Genomic DNA, 18,259 nt, shown 5'->3' on the forward strand with positions numbered 1-18,259 from the left:
GAAAATAACATAAAATAGCTTTTGCTATAGTAAAAGTCAACATAACAAAGTTTTAGAATTTGTCACATTGAGAAACAAGTTAAACAGTCTATATTGATTAATGTTTCATTTATTGTTGCTTGAAATGATATAACAATAGGTTCAGACAGCCATTGGATTCTTAAAAATCTTTAGTAAAACAAAACAATAATGGTGAAAAATCGATAGAGTAAATAGATTCACTGACCTACCATCATTTTGCTTTCACAGAATACCTTTCTTCTTGTTAAGAAAATATAAAATTGGTTCCCATCAAAACCCAATTAATAACCAATAATTATTTCTAAATGAAACAATTATCAACTTATGAAACAAAGCCACTGCAAAAGTGCTTTATATGAAGTTATCAATATGATGGGGAAAAAAATCAGTCCAAATATTTTGTTGCAAAAGAGTCAACAAAGCTAGTCAAATCCAAGAGAAAAAAAATCTGAACAAATATGAACTACTTTTTAAAAATAAAAATCATGCTTTGTAATTAGGTGTCTTTAATACTTTGTCTTATTAATATAAAAAGCATTTTTGTCTGATTGTTTTAGAAAATACCATCAAATATTCCCAGAAAAGACTTCATTTCATCAGCTTCATCCTCAGGATAATACCGACTGGAGGAAAAAGCAAATGTAAAAATAACTATTTTTGTAACACAATTTATTTTTAAATTTACAATAAATAATAATAAATATAAAATGGATAAACTTGAAGATTGCTGAGAGGGTTAATTTATTAAACAAACTTCAATGTGCATAACCTTGTAAAAAGTCTGGAGCAAATTAAGATTTCATAAACTGTGAAAGATAGAGACAAGTGTCTTAGATATTTCTTTAAACATATTGGAAAGTAATGCCATTTAATCAGTGTCAACAGGTCTATAAACCTTGACTATTCAAGGAGAGGGAAACTGCTAGAGTTACCCATAAAAATGACCAGCAGTCGGGGCACTGATTAAACTTAGTCTGACCTTCACTTTGAATCTGTAGAATTGTAACAGAACTTGGTGGCTAAAATACAACTTGAATGTTAAAAAAATTAGCTGATCTCATTTCTCAAGTGACCTTACACTTCATATTATCAACATAGTGTATTCAAATCAGTAAAAAAAGTTTATCAACATAATATAATGTTTTAATTACTAGCATCAAATATATGGGTTCTCAAAAATTGAGATATTTGATATTTTGAATTATCTTAAGGAGCTTAGCTCACCAGTGGTCTAAAATTTTAATGTCTTTAAGTAAATAAAACATTTAGGTTCTGATCTTTAAAATGAAACAAGGAATACTGAACTTCTTTGTAAAAAGTTCTTACTAGTGTAGTTTCAAAATATTTTTAAAGAGTTCTTACCTGAAATCAATCTCCTTTTTATGTTCACCATTTCTAATAAAGCAATCCACTTTCTTAACAAAATTTGAAGAGCTTGGTATTTTTTCAGAGTGAGTAAAGCACAGCTTTTCAATCTCTGGCGACAGACTTTGTTGTTTTATTTCTTGTAAATGGACCTATATTTTGAGGTTAAAAAAATTAACGATCATTGAAGGTTTAACTATTCAGGTGGTATTTAAAAGAAAAACAAAGAAGTGCTTCTTCTTATAATACTTGCATTTCCAGCTTGTTGAGGTAGTTTTGTCATGGAGGATGCAGCAAACTTGGACATAGCAGAATTTGATAAATAAATATCTGGCTTCTCATGTGATGAAACAAAACTAAAAATCAAAATGAATTATTTATAAAATACAGCAAATAAGAGAAACAAACCATTCTAATTTAGATCAACAGTGATTCTTTGGAAAATATGATTAGAGTTTATCATATTTATCAACCCCAAAATTAATGCTCCATTTCTTAGACTCATGGAGAACTTGGTGTATCTCCTCTCTTTTAGATAAAACAACAACTTATATAGTCCAAATAAAATAAGAATGTTACTTTTAAAGGCCTACAGAAATAATCATTCAACAATTTTCATTAAAACTCTCTTACGTTTAATCATCTATCATCTACATCTATCATCTAGCAGTTTGTAAATCTTTTCTAAATTCCACTTGCTTAACTTTTAGTCTCCTTTCCCTATTCTGGTCTCACTGTAGACAGACATCTCTACCTATCTGTTCATGTATAACTGTATACTAGAATTCACCTTTAATCTTTTGTATTAAATTAATTCATTAAAAAACATTTATTATTCACTACTGTATGCCACACATTATACTAGGAGCTAAGTATGAAATAGTAAACACAGCCTCAGGTGGTTATCATCTATAGAGGGACAGACAATGAATAAACAATAAATATAATTATAGATCCTGAAGTGATATGAAAGAAATGAAATGAGCAATATTATAGGAAATGACAGTGTGGAGGCACAAACCCACTTTAAAAAGGTGGTCATGGATGCCGCTATGAGGAGGAGACAATTTAAGCTGACACAGGCTAAAATGTGACAGTCATACAAGGAGCAATAAACAGTAGATATGGGTAGAGAAGAATCACATATATTGATAAGAACTGAATCTCTTTATCTCTGATGAATGGCAAGGAATTAATATAGTAAAAAGGGTATGAAAGGAAAAGCATGTGTTTCCTTTTCATCTCAGACCCTCAGATTCCACAGGCCTTCTTCCTAGCAGCAACTTCTGGCATCGGTTTCTCAGAGGTTTCTTGATAGGACTCCTTTTTAAACTCACTTATCTTCTGTTGGTCACTTCTAAACTCTCCCAGAATTATTTGTACTTTTCTAAAAGTGTGGTGCACAAAACTGTTCATATGCCTGTTATCTTCAGACTTGTGATTTGCCTATTTTCTCTATACCCCCGGCTTTGTTCCACTTTGATGTTTCTAATCTGTTTATTCCGTATGACTCAGAGTTAGAAGCAATGAATGGAAATGATAAAAAGACAAATTTTAGACAAATATTTTTAAAAGCTATTGAGTGATCTGAGAGATACAAACATGGAACAAGCACTGAAGAGTGAATAAGCTCCTGGACACTGGAGTTGTCTTGGTATAAATAGCATGATTACTTGCCAGTGATGTTGGATGGTTATTCAAGGATCCAGTGGTGGGGAGACTAAATGACATTTAAGTTAAACCCCCTTCAACTCTGAAATTCTCTGAAATCTATGATTCTGTGATGTTGATACTAATGTTCAGTAAAATGACTAAATAATAGCAAAAGTATCAAAATACACTACAAATTTAAAACTTTTTTAAAGCAGGAGACATAAATAATCCTTAAGTAGAAAGTTGGACCATGAATAAAAAGTTATCAATGTTTCTTCTCTGTGGGAAAGTTTTGGCTCTGGCTATAATTTCACTCCCTTGAGTTCTAATCAGGTCCAATATCCAAATGCATTTTACATTTCTACAAAGATACTGTAAGTTGCGGGGATGGGCAGTGGCGGTGGTGTGATGAATTGGGAGATTGGGATTGACATATATACACTAATATGTATAAAATAGATAACTAATAAGAACCTGCTGTATAAAAAATAAAATTAAAAAAAATACTTTAAGTTGAACATTTCTAAAATTATTGTTTTTTTCCCAAACGTCTATGTTCTATATTCTCAGATAATACCTCAATCTACCCACTTGACATTTATTCTTCCCTCTTCCTTTACTACCATATTCTAGCAATTGCTAAATCTAATCTGTGTTATCTATGAAATATTTGAAAAATCCAATTCTACCTCTCAGTTTCTATCACCTCCACCCTAGTTGAGGCCTCATCATAGCCTGCCTTTCTCATTGGCCACCATGCCCCTGCTGGTCCCACCCTCTACAAATCATTCTAGATATCACTGCTAGAATGATTTTTTCTGATTAAATTATATAAACTGTGCTTAAATATTTTGGATGGGCCCTCACTACTTACTATGGAGATCAAATACTAGAGGCCTCTAGGCTACATATGGTCTAAAAGCATTATTATTATTTTTTGGAGAGAGGGTGCTGCAGACCATATCACATTTTAAAAAATTAGCTGTCAAAATTTAAAAGTCAGGAGAGCTTCAAGATGGCGGAAGAGTAAGACGTGGAGATCACCTTCCTCCCCACAAATACATCAGAAATACATCTACATGTGGAACAACTCCTACAGAACACCTACTGAACACTGGCAGAAGACCTCAGACCTCCCAAAAGGCAAGAAACTCCCCACGTACCTGGGTGGGGCAAGAGAAAAAGAAAAAACAGAGACAAAAGAATAGGGATGGGACCTGCACCAGTGGGAGGGAGCTGTGAAGGAGGAAAGGTTTCCACACACTAGGAAGCCCGTTCGCGGGCGGAGACTGCAGGTGTTGGACAGGGTAAGCTTCGGAGCCACCGAGGAGAGCACAGCAACAGGGGTGTGGAGGGCAAAGCGGAGAGATTCCCACACAGAGGATTGGTGCCGACCTGCACTCAGCAGCCCGAGAGGCTTGTCTGCTCACCCTCCGGGGCGGGCAGGGGCTGGGAGCTGAAGCTTGGGCTTCAGAGGTCGGATCCCAGGAAGAGGACTATGGGTTGGCTGCGTGAACACAGCCTGAGAGGGCTAGTGCACCACGGCTAGCCGGGAGGGAGTCCGGGAAAAGGTCTGGAACTGCCGAAGAGACAAGAGACTTTTTCTTGCCTCTTTGTTTCCCGGTGCACAAGGAGAGGGGATTAAGAGCACCGCTTAAAGGAGCTCCAGAGACGGGCATGAGCCGCGGCTATCAGCGCAGACCCCAGAGACGGGCATGAGACACTAAGGCTGCTGCTGCGCCACCAAGAAGCCTGTGTGCGAGCACAGGTCACTATCCACACCCCCCTTCCGGGGAGCCTGTGCAGCCCTCCACTGCCAGGGTCCCGGGATCCAGGGACAACTTCCCCGGGAGAATGCACGGCGCGCCTCATGCTGGTGCAACGTCACACCAGCCTCTGCCACCGCAGGTTGCCCCACATCCGTACCCCTCCCTGAGTGAGCCAGAGCCCCCAAATCAGCTGCTCCTTTACCCCGTCCTGTCTGAGCCAAGAACCGTCACCCTCAGGGAACCTACACGCAGAGGCGGGTCCAAATCCAAGCTCAGCCCCTGGGAGCTGTGTGAACAAAGAAGAGAAAGGGAAATCTCTCCCAGCAGCATCAGAAGCAGTGGATTAAATCTCCACAATCAACTTCATGTACCCTGCATCTGTGGAATACCTGAATAGACAACGAATCATCCCAAATTGAGGAGGTGGACTTTGGGAGCAACAATATATATATATATTTCCCTTTTTCTCTTTTTGTGAGTGTGTATGTGTATGCTTCTGTGTGTGATTTTGTCTGTATAGCTTTGCTTTTACCATTTGTCCTAGGGTTCTGTCTGTTTTAATTTTTTTTTAATACTTAAAAATTCTTTTTCTTAATAATTATTTTTTATTTTAATAACTTTATTTTATCTTCTTTCTTTCTTTTCCTCCCTTTTATTCTGAGCTGTGTGGAGAACAGGCTCTTGGTGCTCCAGCCAGGTGACAGGGCTGTGCCACTGAGGTGGGAGAGCCGAGTTCAGGACACTGGTCCACAAGAGACCTCCCAGCTCCACGTAATATCAAATGGCGAAAATCTCCCAGAGATCTCCATCTCAATGCCAAGACCCAGCTCCACTCAACAACCAGCAAACTACAATGCTGGACACCCTATGCCAAACAACTAGCAAGACAGGAGCAAAACCCCATCCATTAGCAGAGAGGCTGCCTAAAATCATAATAAGTCCACAGACACCCCAAAACACACCACCAGACGTGGACCTGCCCAACAGAAAGACAAGATCCAGCCTCATCCACCAGAACACAGGCACCAGTCCCCTTCACCAGGAAGCCTACACAACCCACTGAACCAACCTTAGCCACTGGGGACAGACATCAGAAACAACGAGAACTACAAACCTGTAGCCTGTGAAAAGGAGACCCCAACCACAGTAAGTTAAGAAAAATGAGAAGACAGAAAAACACACAGCAGATGAAGGAGCAAGGCAAAAACCCACCAGACCTAACAAATGAAGAGGAAATAGGTAGTCTACCTGAAAAAGAATTCAGAGTAATGATAGTAAAGATGATCCAAAATCTTGGAAATAGAATGGAGAAAATACAAGAAACATTTAACAAGGACTTAGAAGAACTAAAGAGAAAAAAAACAGTGATGAACAAAACAATAAATGATATTAAAAATTCTCTAGAAGGGACCAATAGCAGAATAACTGAGGCAGAAGAATGGATAAGTGACCTGGAAGATAAAATAGTGGAAATAACTACCACAGAGCAAAATAAAGAAAAAAGAATGAAAAGAATTGAGGACAGTCTCAGAGACCTCTGGGACAACATTAAACGTACCAACATTCGAATTATAGGGGTCCCAGAAGAAGAAGAGAAAGACAAAGGGACTGAGAAAATATTTGAAGAGATTATACTTGAAAACTTCCCTAATATGGGAAAAGAAATAGTCAATCAAGTCCAGGAAGCACAGGCAGTCACATATAGGATAAATCCAAGGAGAAACATGCCAAGACACATATTAATCAAACTATCAAAAATTAAATACAAAGAACAAATATTAAAAGCAGCAAGGAAAAAACAACAAATAAAACATAAGGGAATCTCCATAAGGTTAACAGCTGGTCTATCAGCAGAAACTCTGCAAGCCAGAAGGGAGTGGCAGGACATATTTAAAGTGATAAAGGAGAAAAACCTACAACCATGATTACTCTACCCAGCAAGGATTTTATTCAAATTTGATGGAGAAATTAAAAGCTTTACAGACAAGCAAAAGCTAAGCGAATTCACCACCACCAAACCAGCTCTACAACAAATGCTAAAGGAACATCTCCAGGGAGGAAACAAAAGAGAAAGAAAAGACCTACAATAATAAACCAAAAACAATTAAGACAGTGGAGATAGGAACATATATATTGATAATTACCTTAAATGTAAAGGAATAAATGCTCCAACCAAAAGACATAGATTGGCTGAATGGATACAAAAACAAGACACGTATATATGCTGTCTACAAGAGACCCACTTCAGACCTAGGGACACATACAGACTGAAAGTGAGGGGATGAAAAAAGATATTCCATGCAAACGGAAATCAAAAGAAAGCTGGAGTAGCAATTCTCACATCAGACAAAATAGACTCTAAAATAAAGACTATTACAAGAGACAAAGAAGGACACTACATAATGATCAAGGGATCAATCCAAGAAGAAGATATAACAATTGTAAATATTTATGCACCCAGCATAGGAGCACCTCAATACATAAGGCAATTACTAACAGCCATAAAAGGGGAAATTGACAGTAACACAATCATAGTAGGGGACTTTAACACCTCACTTTCATCAATGGACAGATCATCCAAAATGAAAATAAATAAGGAAACACAAGCTTTAAATGATACATTAAACAAGATGGACTTAATTGATATTTATAGGATATTCCATCCAAAAACAATAGTATACACATTCTTCTCAAGTGCTCATGGAACATTCTCCAGGATAGATCATAGCTTGGGTCACAAATCAAGCCTTGGTAAATTTAATAAAATTGAAATTGTATCAAGTATCTTTTCCAACCACAACGCTATGAGACTAGATATCAATTACAGGAAAAAATCTGTAAGAAATACAAACATATGGAGGCTAAACAACACACTACTTAATAACCAAGAGATCACTGAATAAATCAAAGAGGAAATCAAAAAATATCTAGAAACAAATGACAATGAAAACACGACACCCAAAACCTACGGGATGCAGCAAAAGCAGTTATAAGAGGGAAATTTATAGCAATACAATCTTACCTTAAAAAACATGAAACATCTCATATAGACAACCTAACCTTACACCTAAAACAATTAGAGAATGAAGAACACAAAACCCCAAAGTTAGCAGAAGGAAAGAAATTATCAAGATCAGATCAGAAATAAATGAAAAAGAAATGAAGGAAACGATAGCAAAGATCAATAAAACTAAAAGCTGGTTCTTTGAGAAGATAATCAAAATTGATAAACCATTAGCCAGACTAATCAAGAAAAAAAGGGAGAAGATTCAAATCAATAGAATTAGAAATGAAAAAGGGGAAGTAACTACTGACACTGCAGAAATGCAAAGGTTCATGAGAGATTACTACAAGCAACTATATGCCAATAAAATGGACAACCTGGAAGAAATGGACAAATTCTTAGAAATGCACAACCTTCCGAGACTGAACCAGGAAGAAATAGAAAGTATGAACAGACCAATCACAAGCACTGAAATTGAAACTGTGATTAAAAATCTTCCAACAAACAAAAGCCCAGGACCAGATGGCTTTACAGGAGAATTCTATCAAACATTTAGAGAACAGCTAACACCTATCCTTCTCAAACTCTTCCAAAATATAGCAGAGGAAGGAACACTCCCAAACTCATTCTACAAGGCCACCATCACTCTGATACCATAACCAGACAAAGATGTCACAAAGAAAGAAAACTACAGGCCAATATCACTGATGAACGTAGATGCAAAACTCCTCAACAAAATACTAGCAAACAGAATCCAACACCACATTGAAAGGATAATACACTATGGTCAAGTGGCGTTTATCCCAGGAATGCAAGGATTCTTCAATATATGCAAATCAATCAACGTGATACACCATATTAACAATGAAGGAGAAAAACCATATGATCATCTCAATCGATGCACAGAAAGCTTTCGACAAAATTCAAAACCCATTTATGATAAAAACTCACCAAAAAGTAGGCATAGAGGGAACTTTCCTCAACATAATAAAGGCCATATATGACAAAGCCACTCAACATCGTCCTCAATGGTGAACAACTGAAACCATTTCCACTAAGATCAGGAACAAGACAAGGTTGCCCACTCTCCCACTATTATTCAACATAGTTTTGGAAGTTTTAGCCACAGCAATCAGAGAAGGAAAAGAAATAAAAGAAATCCAAATTGGAAAAGAAGAAGTAAAGCTGTCACTGTTTGTAGATGACATAATACTTAACACAGAGAATCCTAAAAATGCTACCAGAAAACTACTGGAGCTAATCAAAGAATTTGGTAAAGTAGCAGAATACAAAATTAATGCACAGAAATCTCCTGCATTCCTATTCACTACTGATGAAAAATCTGAAAGAGAAATTAAGGAAACACTCCCATTACCATTGCAACAAAAAGAATAAAATACCTAGGAATAAACCTACCTAAGGAGACAAAAGACCTGTATGCAGAAAACCATAAGACACTGGTGAAAGAAATTAAAGATGAGACAAATAGATGGAGAGATATACCATGTTCTTGGATTGGAAGAATCAACCTTGTGAAAATGAGTCTACTACCCAAAGGAATCTACAGATTCAATGCAATCCGTATCAAACTACAACTGGCATTTTTCACAGAACTAGAACAAAAAATTTCACAATTTGTGTGGAAACACAAAAGACCCAGAATAGCCAAAGCAATCTTGAGACAGAAAAACGGAGCTGGAGGAATCAGGCTCCCTGACTTCAGACTATACTACAAAGCTAGAGTAATCAAGACAGTATGGTACTGACACAGAAACAGAAATATAGGTCAATGGAACAGGATAGAAAGCCAAGAGATAAACCCACGTACATATGGTCACCTTATCTTTGATAAAGGAGGCAAGCATATACAGTGGAGAAAATACAGCCTCTTCAATAAGTGGTGCTGGGAAAACTGGACAGCTACATGTGAAAGAATGAAATTAGAACACTCCCTAACACCATACACAAAAATAAACTCAAAATGGATTAAAGACCTAAACGTAAGGCCAGACACCATCAAAGTTTAGGGGAAAACATAGGCAGAACATTCTATGACATAAATCACAGCAAGATCCTTTTTGACCCACCTCCTAGAGAATGGAAATAAAAACAAAAATAAACAAATGGGACCTAATGAAACTTAAAAGCTTTTGCACAGCAAAGGAAACCGTAAATAAGACCAAAAGACAACCCTCAGAATGGGAGAAATATCTGCAAATGAAGCAACTGACAAAGGATTAATCTCCAAAATTTACAAGCAGCTCATGCAGCTCAACATTAAAAAAACAAACAACCCAATCCAAAAATGTGCAGAAGACTTAAATAGACATTACTCCAAAGAAGACATACAGATTGCCAACAGACACATGAAAGAATGCTCAACATCATTAATCATTAGAGAAATGCAAATCAAAACTACAATGAGATATTATCTCACGCCGGTCAGAATGGCCATCATCAAAAAATCTACAAACAATAAATGCTGGACAGGGTGTGCAGAAAAGGGAACCCTCTTGCATTGTTGATGGGAATGTAAATTGATACAGCCACTATGGGGAGCAGTATGGATGTTCCTTAAAAAACTAAAAATAGAACTACCATATGACTCAGCAATCCCACTACTGGGCATATACCCTGAGTAAACCATAATTCAGAAAGAGTCATGTACCAAAATGTTCATTGCAGCTCTGTTTACAGTAGCCAGGACATGGAAGCAACCGAAGTGTCCATCAATAGATGAATGGATAAAGAGGATGTGGCACATATACACAATGGAATATTACTCAGCCATAAAAAGGAATGAAACTGATTTATTTGTAGTGAGGTGGAAGGACCTAGAGACTGTCATACAGAGTGAAGTAAGTCAGAAAGAGAAAAACAAATACCATATGCTAACACATATATGTAGAATCTAAAAAAAAAAATGGTCATGAAGAACCTAGGGGCAAGATGGGAATAAAGATGCAGACCTACTAGAGAATGGACTTGAGGATATGAGGAGGGGGAAGGGTAAGCTGGGACAAAGTGAGAGAGTGGCATGGACATATATACACTACCAAACGTAAAATAGTTAGCTAGTGGGAAGCAGCCGCATAGCACAGGGAGATCAGCTCAGTGCTTTGTGACCCCCTAGAGGGGTGGGATAGGGAGGGTGGGAGGGACAGAGATGCAAGAGGGAAGAGATATGGGGACATATGTATATGTATAACTGATTCACTTTGTTGTAAAGCAGAAACTAGCACACCACTGTAAAGCAATTATACTCCAATAAAGATGTTAAAAAATTTTAAAAGTTAGGAGATGTTACATAAATTCTTGATCTTAGCTTTTTTTAAAAATCAGGATATTTGACAACACTAGACTCACATTTCCTGTACAGCAACAACTGGTTGGAGCTGAGTAGTGGTTATTTCCTTTAGATGGGACACTCTACAGTTAACCTTGGCCCATGAAATCCCAAAGGCAGTTTGAGCTTGTGACCCCTGACCTACTGGATACAGCACAGGTATCTAAATATGGCATTCATGGCCCCTCACAGACCTCAGCAATCTTAGCCTTAATTCTATGGCTACATAGACCACACTTTACTGACCCTTGAGCATGGGATGCCTTTTCAAGCCTTATCCCTTTACATGTACTCTTCTACCTGGAATGCCTTAGTCTCCTCTTTTCTACCTGTCAAACTCCTATTCAGTTTTCACATCTTATAAAAAGTGAAGATTCCTCAGCTCCAGCCCCAGAGACCATGATTCAGTAAGTCTAGCATAGGGCCCAAGAATGTGCATTTTTAATGTGCACCCCTGGGTAATTTTGATTTTGGGGTGGTCTGACAACAGCACTTTGAGAAACACAGCTCTAAGATTAAGAGGCTTTAAGTTGGCTAATACCCTATTGCTTCTCTGACATCTAATGACTTTATCCCCATCTCCACTTACATGTCAGGAGGATATAAAGTTGTAAGTGTTTGAAAATAAAGTTCTAAAACTTGCCTGTTTGACATTTCTCTTTGGAATTTGCTTTTTGATTCTTCAAAGGGTAGCTTACTTTCCCTGGTTCTTGAACTCAAAGGGTTTCCAAATCCTAGGTAAAAAGATAACATTTTGAAATAAATCGAATAGAATATCTGTATTCTATTCTAGAGTAGAATATCTCTCCAAACAGATATGATCTGGTTAAGGAGAGAATGAAAAATTCTTCTCAATAATCAAATTTAATGTGCATAGACAAAACAAAGGAGCAAAGCTAAGAGAATAAAACTATAAAACACATAGGTTAGCTTATTAGTCACTATATTAAAAGGTCCCCAACCACTATCATTTATTTATTTATTTATTTATTTATTTATTTTTAAGCCATGTAAATGATCAAGTCGGAGTTCATTCAATATTTTCAATGGTCTGCAAGGGACTGATTTCCATCTGTCAGCCATCCTGGGAAAGAGTATCTCCGTCTCCCTATCTTGTCTTATACTTACCAAGATTTTCACTTCTCTGTTTTGGTGAAATAGAGTGGATTCACCAGTAACTCAAAGGCCTAGTCCCATTATTTTTGGATTGTATATGATTTAAGCACAATATCTAATACAAGAGAAAATAATCTTTTCCTGTTTATTTATTTATACTTGAAAAGTCAATATTTCTATTAGAAATAAAAGTTATCTTTTTATGTTTTTTGCTAGCATGTGAAAAAAGAATATTTTTTAAATTGGAACATTTTTGTTTTTCACAAACATTACCAGACTACGTGAGATCTTAAAATGGAGAGCAGGATAGTCTGTTTTATGAGGGAAAATTCGATAAACAATCTGAATTTGAATAGAGCCTTTAACAAGATAAGGAGCAATAGAATAGAAAAAGCTCATTTCCTATATCATCATCATGGAATGACCTTGACCTCTGTCCCTAGGGATAGGGAATGTTATTTGTGGGAGGGTCAAATTTTACTTTTGCTAAAAATGATAATCTTAACAAACTGAAACTAATTAAGCAAGCACACAAAAAAGAAAAAGAAAATTAGTCCCAAAAGCTTAACTGAAAAATATTCAAATCATTTCTCATAAAATTATTTCATTCTAACATATATTTCAAATACAATACACACATATATACAAAAATACATACATACAAATGAAATATATTTCATGCTATTTACCTGATGTTTTTGTCTTCTCGGTATCAGTTGAAAAGCTAGTAACTTCTATTAAGCTTTCATCATCAAAATCATCCCAAACTTCATTTCCCAATTCAAAGTTCACATTCAAAACTTCTGAAAATGAAGAATTACTTTTAACCGCATCTGTCAAATCCTGGTTTTCAGATGCATTAAGATTTCTGTTGAACAGCATTGTTTGAGGGGCTTTCTCATTTGAAGTTGTAGAATAGGTCCGTCTAGAAAAATCTGTCATGTGTATGTATAAATGAGTATAGGCATTTTTTAAACCTTAAGCATCATTATCTATTGACATATCAAACACATCTTTCAAGTACTAAACAGAGGTCTTGAGTAGTAGTGTTCTAAAGCATTGCTGAGTATTGTATTCAACAATTTTATTTACTGTATTACATGTAGTGATTGACTGCTGCACTAAATTTAATTTTCAAGGTATTCTTCTAGACAGAATTAATTTTCCCTCTTAATTCCTACATAAGAATAATCTTACTCCAAGATTGGATTGTAATAGCTTCTAAAATGGGCTTCCTCCCCCATCTCTTCTCCCTACAAGCGGTTAATTTTGAGTATTGTTACGAAAATATATCGTTATTTTTCTCCTTCTAAAATATCCTCAGTGTTATCCATTGTTTATAGCCTGGGTTTAGAGCCAGACTACCTGGGTGAAAATTCCACCTCTATCATTTACTAGTTGGATGATCTTAGACAAGTAATTTAAGCTCTGAGCTTAGTTTTCTCCTCTGCAAAATGGGGATAATAATAGTACCTAACATGGAACTTCCCTGGTGGCATGGTGGTTAAGACTCCCCGCTCCCAATGCAGGGGGCCCGGGTTCGATCCCTGGTCCAGGAACTAGATGTCACCTGCATGCCACAACTAAGAGTTCGCATGCCACAACTAAGGAGCTGGCAAGCCACAACTAAGGAGGCTGCCTGCCGCAACTAAGACCCAACACAACCAAATAAATAAATAAATAATAGTACCTAATACATATGATTGTTATGGGGACTAAATGTCTTTACTTGTACAGTTTTCCATAGCAGTGGTTAATAAATATTCAATAACTCGCTTCTCCAAAAAATTTTATGCATATATATGTATTATATGTAAAGGATGTATAGCACACAATTTACAAATAATGATAAAATATACAGCATGCTTAACTGTAAATTCCATATAGCTAATTGATTATCACTGAACGTTTTCATTGAATTTTGCCAAACTCTTGTATCTGTATCAACCTATGGTTACAATTTATAAATGAATGTAGTTCTCACATTCATTTGTCAATTCGAGCGTTGTTTGATATTTTTGTTGACTTTAATAAAAGTAAAACAATAAAGACATATGTTGGGATTTCACTCATTCACCCATAGCCTTAAGCAATTTCCTTGCTGAATTAGATAATAATTTTCAAATGCTAGAAGAATATTCCTTCAATTTTTCTTGCTATCCACAATATAAGGGCTACAGACATGACACACTGATAAATTAAATCTGCACTACTGTCATTTTCTCCATCACTTTCTTAGGTATAAACAATAAACAAAACAATAAGTTAGGCCCTGATCTGTAGTGTTTGCTGATTTCCATTCTATAAGTATTCCCACCATGACTGATTTCAAGCTACAAATGTGATGTAACTCAAAGCAAAGTTGGGAAGAAATACAAAATAGCACCCCTTTATACAGTATTTCCACCATACAGATATAAATATAGATGCAAATAATCTCAAGAATACAGATAACAGTAAAATGTAGTAGAATAATTAGGAAATGGTTAGTTTTTAATATTTATAACCTTTGTGTTTAATATAACTTAATTGAAAGTTTATATAATTAAACTTTAATGATGCCTGATTCCCCAAAATTTAATAATCATCTCACAAGCTAGTACAGGCTTGCTCCAGTAAAATTTAAAGTGAGTTTCCTTCACTTTAAATAACCTCTATCCTTTTCTTCACTATCCAAATCCTTCTCTATCCTTCAACTGTACCTACAACTCCAGTACACATTATTCTACTTTTGTGCCTTGATACACATACACAGTATGCTATGTCCTGAAAAGAGAAGTAGGTACAAAGTGCAGTGGAAATATAAAGAGAAGAAGACCATCTGGCTAGATGGGGACTGGCAGCTAAAGAAGGAAGAGACTTGAGCATATTTATATGCTGAAAAGAAAGAGGCCACAGGGAGAAGACACTGAAAATAAGGGCAAGAGGAGAGAGATAGCTGGTCTTCTAAAGACCCAGAGGGGGCAGAATTGGAAAGATTATGATTACAGGTGGAGAGATAAACTTTGAATAGAAGAAAAGATAATTCTTCTTTCAAAATAAATAGAGAGTTATGGATGGGTGCAGAAACAGAGAAATATAATAGTTGGGGGGGTGGAAAGTTGAAAGAGTTTGTATATTACAGGCTTGATTTTCAATTCTCCACTGATAACTAAAAGTCAATTTCATTTTATAGAAATGGCATTGCCTGGGAATCAAGAGATATGAAATCCATTTCTAGTCCTGCTATTAATTAGATATGTAATTTTGGGCAAGTTATTTAATCTCTGAGTCTTGGCTTCTTTCATTGTAAAATGAGAAATTGCACAAAGGTCTGTTACAATTTAAATTTTACAATTCAACATGCTTTCTCAAAATTTCTGACATTTTTTCTTCTTCTCTTTTTGCACCTGGAATACAGATGATAAAAATTGCCATGTTTTTCTTAAAACATTCTTAAGAGCAGTATTTGAATACATTTAAAGTATGTTTTGTCACCAAAGACTAATGTGGAAAAAGTATAATGAATATACTCAATTACTATTAATAACAGTACCAGACATTATGCTAAGAGCTTTATATATATTATCTCATTTAACCCTAAAATCCCTAAAATATAACCAGATGAGGGAATTGAGATGAACTGGGTAAGTATACTATGAAAAGTCATACAACTACTAAATGAGCTAGGATTTGAACCTAGACAGATAATCTCTAGATCCTGTAAGTTGAACTACTATATTATATAGCTTCTTTAAAAAAGGTGGGGGGGCATTCAGTAAAAGAGGGATACAGTTATTATTGGGGTTTAAAGTATCTAGATGAGACTTTTATATCATAATACAAATCACATTTGGAATAGTGGGTGGGAAAGAAATAAAAGTAGAAAAACTATGTAAAGACAACATGAAAGTAGGGAAGGACAAACTCTGGTGTGGAGAAGGGCAGGGAATAGATCAGCCATACAAGGAGTAAGTTAGAGGGCTACAGGTTGAAGAGAGATAAAAATAAGAGGATTGACACTCTTACACCTTCTATTCATGTTGTAATAATATTTTCAGGCTTTGAACAAATTGGATAAATGTTCTGATAGTCTAGGTAAGACCAGGGGATTTTTCTTGATCTGATATTGGGCCTAATGGCTGCCACGGTGTCATAAGGGGTGATGGGTACTCCAGCCCTTGCCTACCTAAGATCTTAAATTATGGCCAGAGAAAGCAATAGAGTGAAAGAATGAAGGAAAGAGTGGCAATAGAAGTCAAAAACAACACACACATGAAATTAATTGTTTTTAGAAAATCCCAAGTTTACCATTTCTACATACAGCCACTTGAACAAACAACTCTGTGGCCAGAATTATTTCTCACACGTTTTAACAGGCTGCTATTAGTATAGTAGCATGACCCAGAGAAATGGTGCTATTAATGGCAGGACCCGGAGAAATGATGAAACAGGCCCAAAGTTGAAGAATTTATATGCATTATCTCTTTAATTTAATGACAGACACAGATAAAAAGCAAATCTATATTACAAACCAGCTATATCCCACAAACTAGGTTATAGTCTCACATATCATAGAGATTGTAAGAATCATAGGTTTAAGAACTGGAGAGATATTAAAGGTCACCCAATTTAATCCCTTAATTTTAAAGATAAGACTAACGCCCAAAGAGGTTAAATAATTTTCCCAAGGTCACACAGCTATTTTATAAAATGGACTAATTTTATAAATAAAAAATTATTTCAAATAATTCTAAAGACATATAAAAGTAATCGTTCAGCATTTTAATACTTTGCATATCCTAAGATCCCTTATATTCTCAGCTTTTCCTCATATTATCTTTTTTTTCTTTTGCAGTATGCGGGCCTCTCACTGCTGTGGCCTCTCCCGTTGCGGAGCGCAGGCTCCGGATGCGCAGGCTCAGCGGCCATGGCTCACGGGCCCAGCCGCTCCGCGGCATGTGGGATCTTCCCAGACCGGGGCACGAAACCGTGTCCCCTGCATCGGCAGGCGGACTCTCAACCACTGCGCCACCAGGGAAGCCCCCTCATATTATCTTTAAATTAAAATAGTCAATGCTACGTACGAAAAGATTTTTTAGGAATCTATGATAGACACAACAAGACCATCTGAAATAACAGACCTAAGAATTTGAAACTGCTTCAATAACTGAAGAGAAAAATGTTGCCAAGTTAATAATCATAATTTTAGATTTTGGTTTTTCAATAACACTGCTTGTCAATCCAAAGTAGTGAGAAATCATTTTCTCTCTCAAGTCAATATCAACAGTAATTTACCTTTGTCTTGATATGCAGATGGTTCTGGTTGTTGACCTTTTGTGTAGATCTCATGCTGATACCTCTGCTCCATTATAGGCAATTCGGGTATGTTTAAATATTCTGACCTTTATAAAGATAAATAAAACCATAAAAATGTTAAAGAAAATATTAAAATTAATCTGACTTTGAAAACTACTGATTCATATAAATGGGAAAAAACTGGTTCAGCCACTCAACACTTCTATGATAAACTGTACTAGCCTGAGTAGTAAAAGGTAAAAAAATAGGTGTTTAATGGAAGTGACAACTACTTAGGTCACTTAGTCATCTTTACATTCCCCCATTGGGTAGATTTCTGCTATTTGTGTGTAGCCTTAAAAATTTATTTCTAATGCTTCTTTCAGTTAGATAACAAAAGTTAGGATCTCTTGAAGTAGTGTTGGCATCTATTCTGATTGGTCAGCAGCTGTTCTGTACTGGTTGTTAAGTGTATTAAATGTCATCCCAGCATACAGAATGCCCTTATCTGGAAGGGAAATTACATATACTGTTACCTTTTAGGTATCATAATAGGAAAAGAATGCTGAATTATCATCTAGGGCCCTCTGAATATGAGCTTTGGTTATTTCATCTATATAATAGGATAAAAATACCTTGGTTTATGAGCCAGGTTGTTGTTAAGTTCAAAAGAAAGAATGCACAAACATGCAATTTTTAAATTATAAA

At 36.1% G+C, this 18,259-nt stretch overlaps 1 protein-coding gene across 1 annotated transcript in view; it reads right to left on the bottom strand.

Annotated features, from left to right (window-relative positions):
- Positions 1-510: 510 nt before the first annotated feature.
- The window catches only part of HFM1 (helicase for meiosis 1), a 132,524-nt gene continuing 114,775 nt past the window's right edge, over positions 511-18,259 (bottom strand). Inside the window, exons 34-39 of the mRNA XM_060006385.1 lie at positions 17,552-17,658; positions 12,964-13,077; positions 11,802-11,892; positions 1,631-1,742; positions 1,384-1,538; positions 511-644 (exon numbers count right to left, since the gene is read on the bottom strand). Of these exons, the coding sequence (XP_059862368.1) occupies positions 575-644; positions 1,384-1,538; positions 1,631-1,742; positions 11,802-11,892; positions 12,964-13,077; positions 17,552-17,658 (649 nt within the window). The 3' untranslated portion in view covers positions 511-574. The remainder of the gene's footprint in view (positions 645-1,383; positions 1,539-1,630; positions 1,743-11,801; positions 11,893-12,963; positions 13,078-17,551; positions 17,659-18,259) is intronic.

This window comes from Delphinus delphis, chromosome 1, assembly GCF_949987515.2.
Source record: "Delphinus delphis chromosome 1, mDelDel1.2, whole genome shotgun sequence".
Classification (NCBI taxonomy): domain Eukaryota; kingdom Metazoa; phylum Chordata; class Mammalia; order Artiodactyla; family Delphinidae; genus Delphinus; species Delphinus delphis.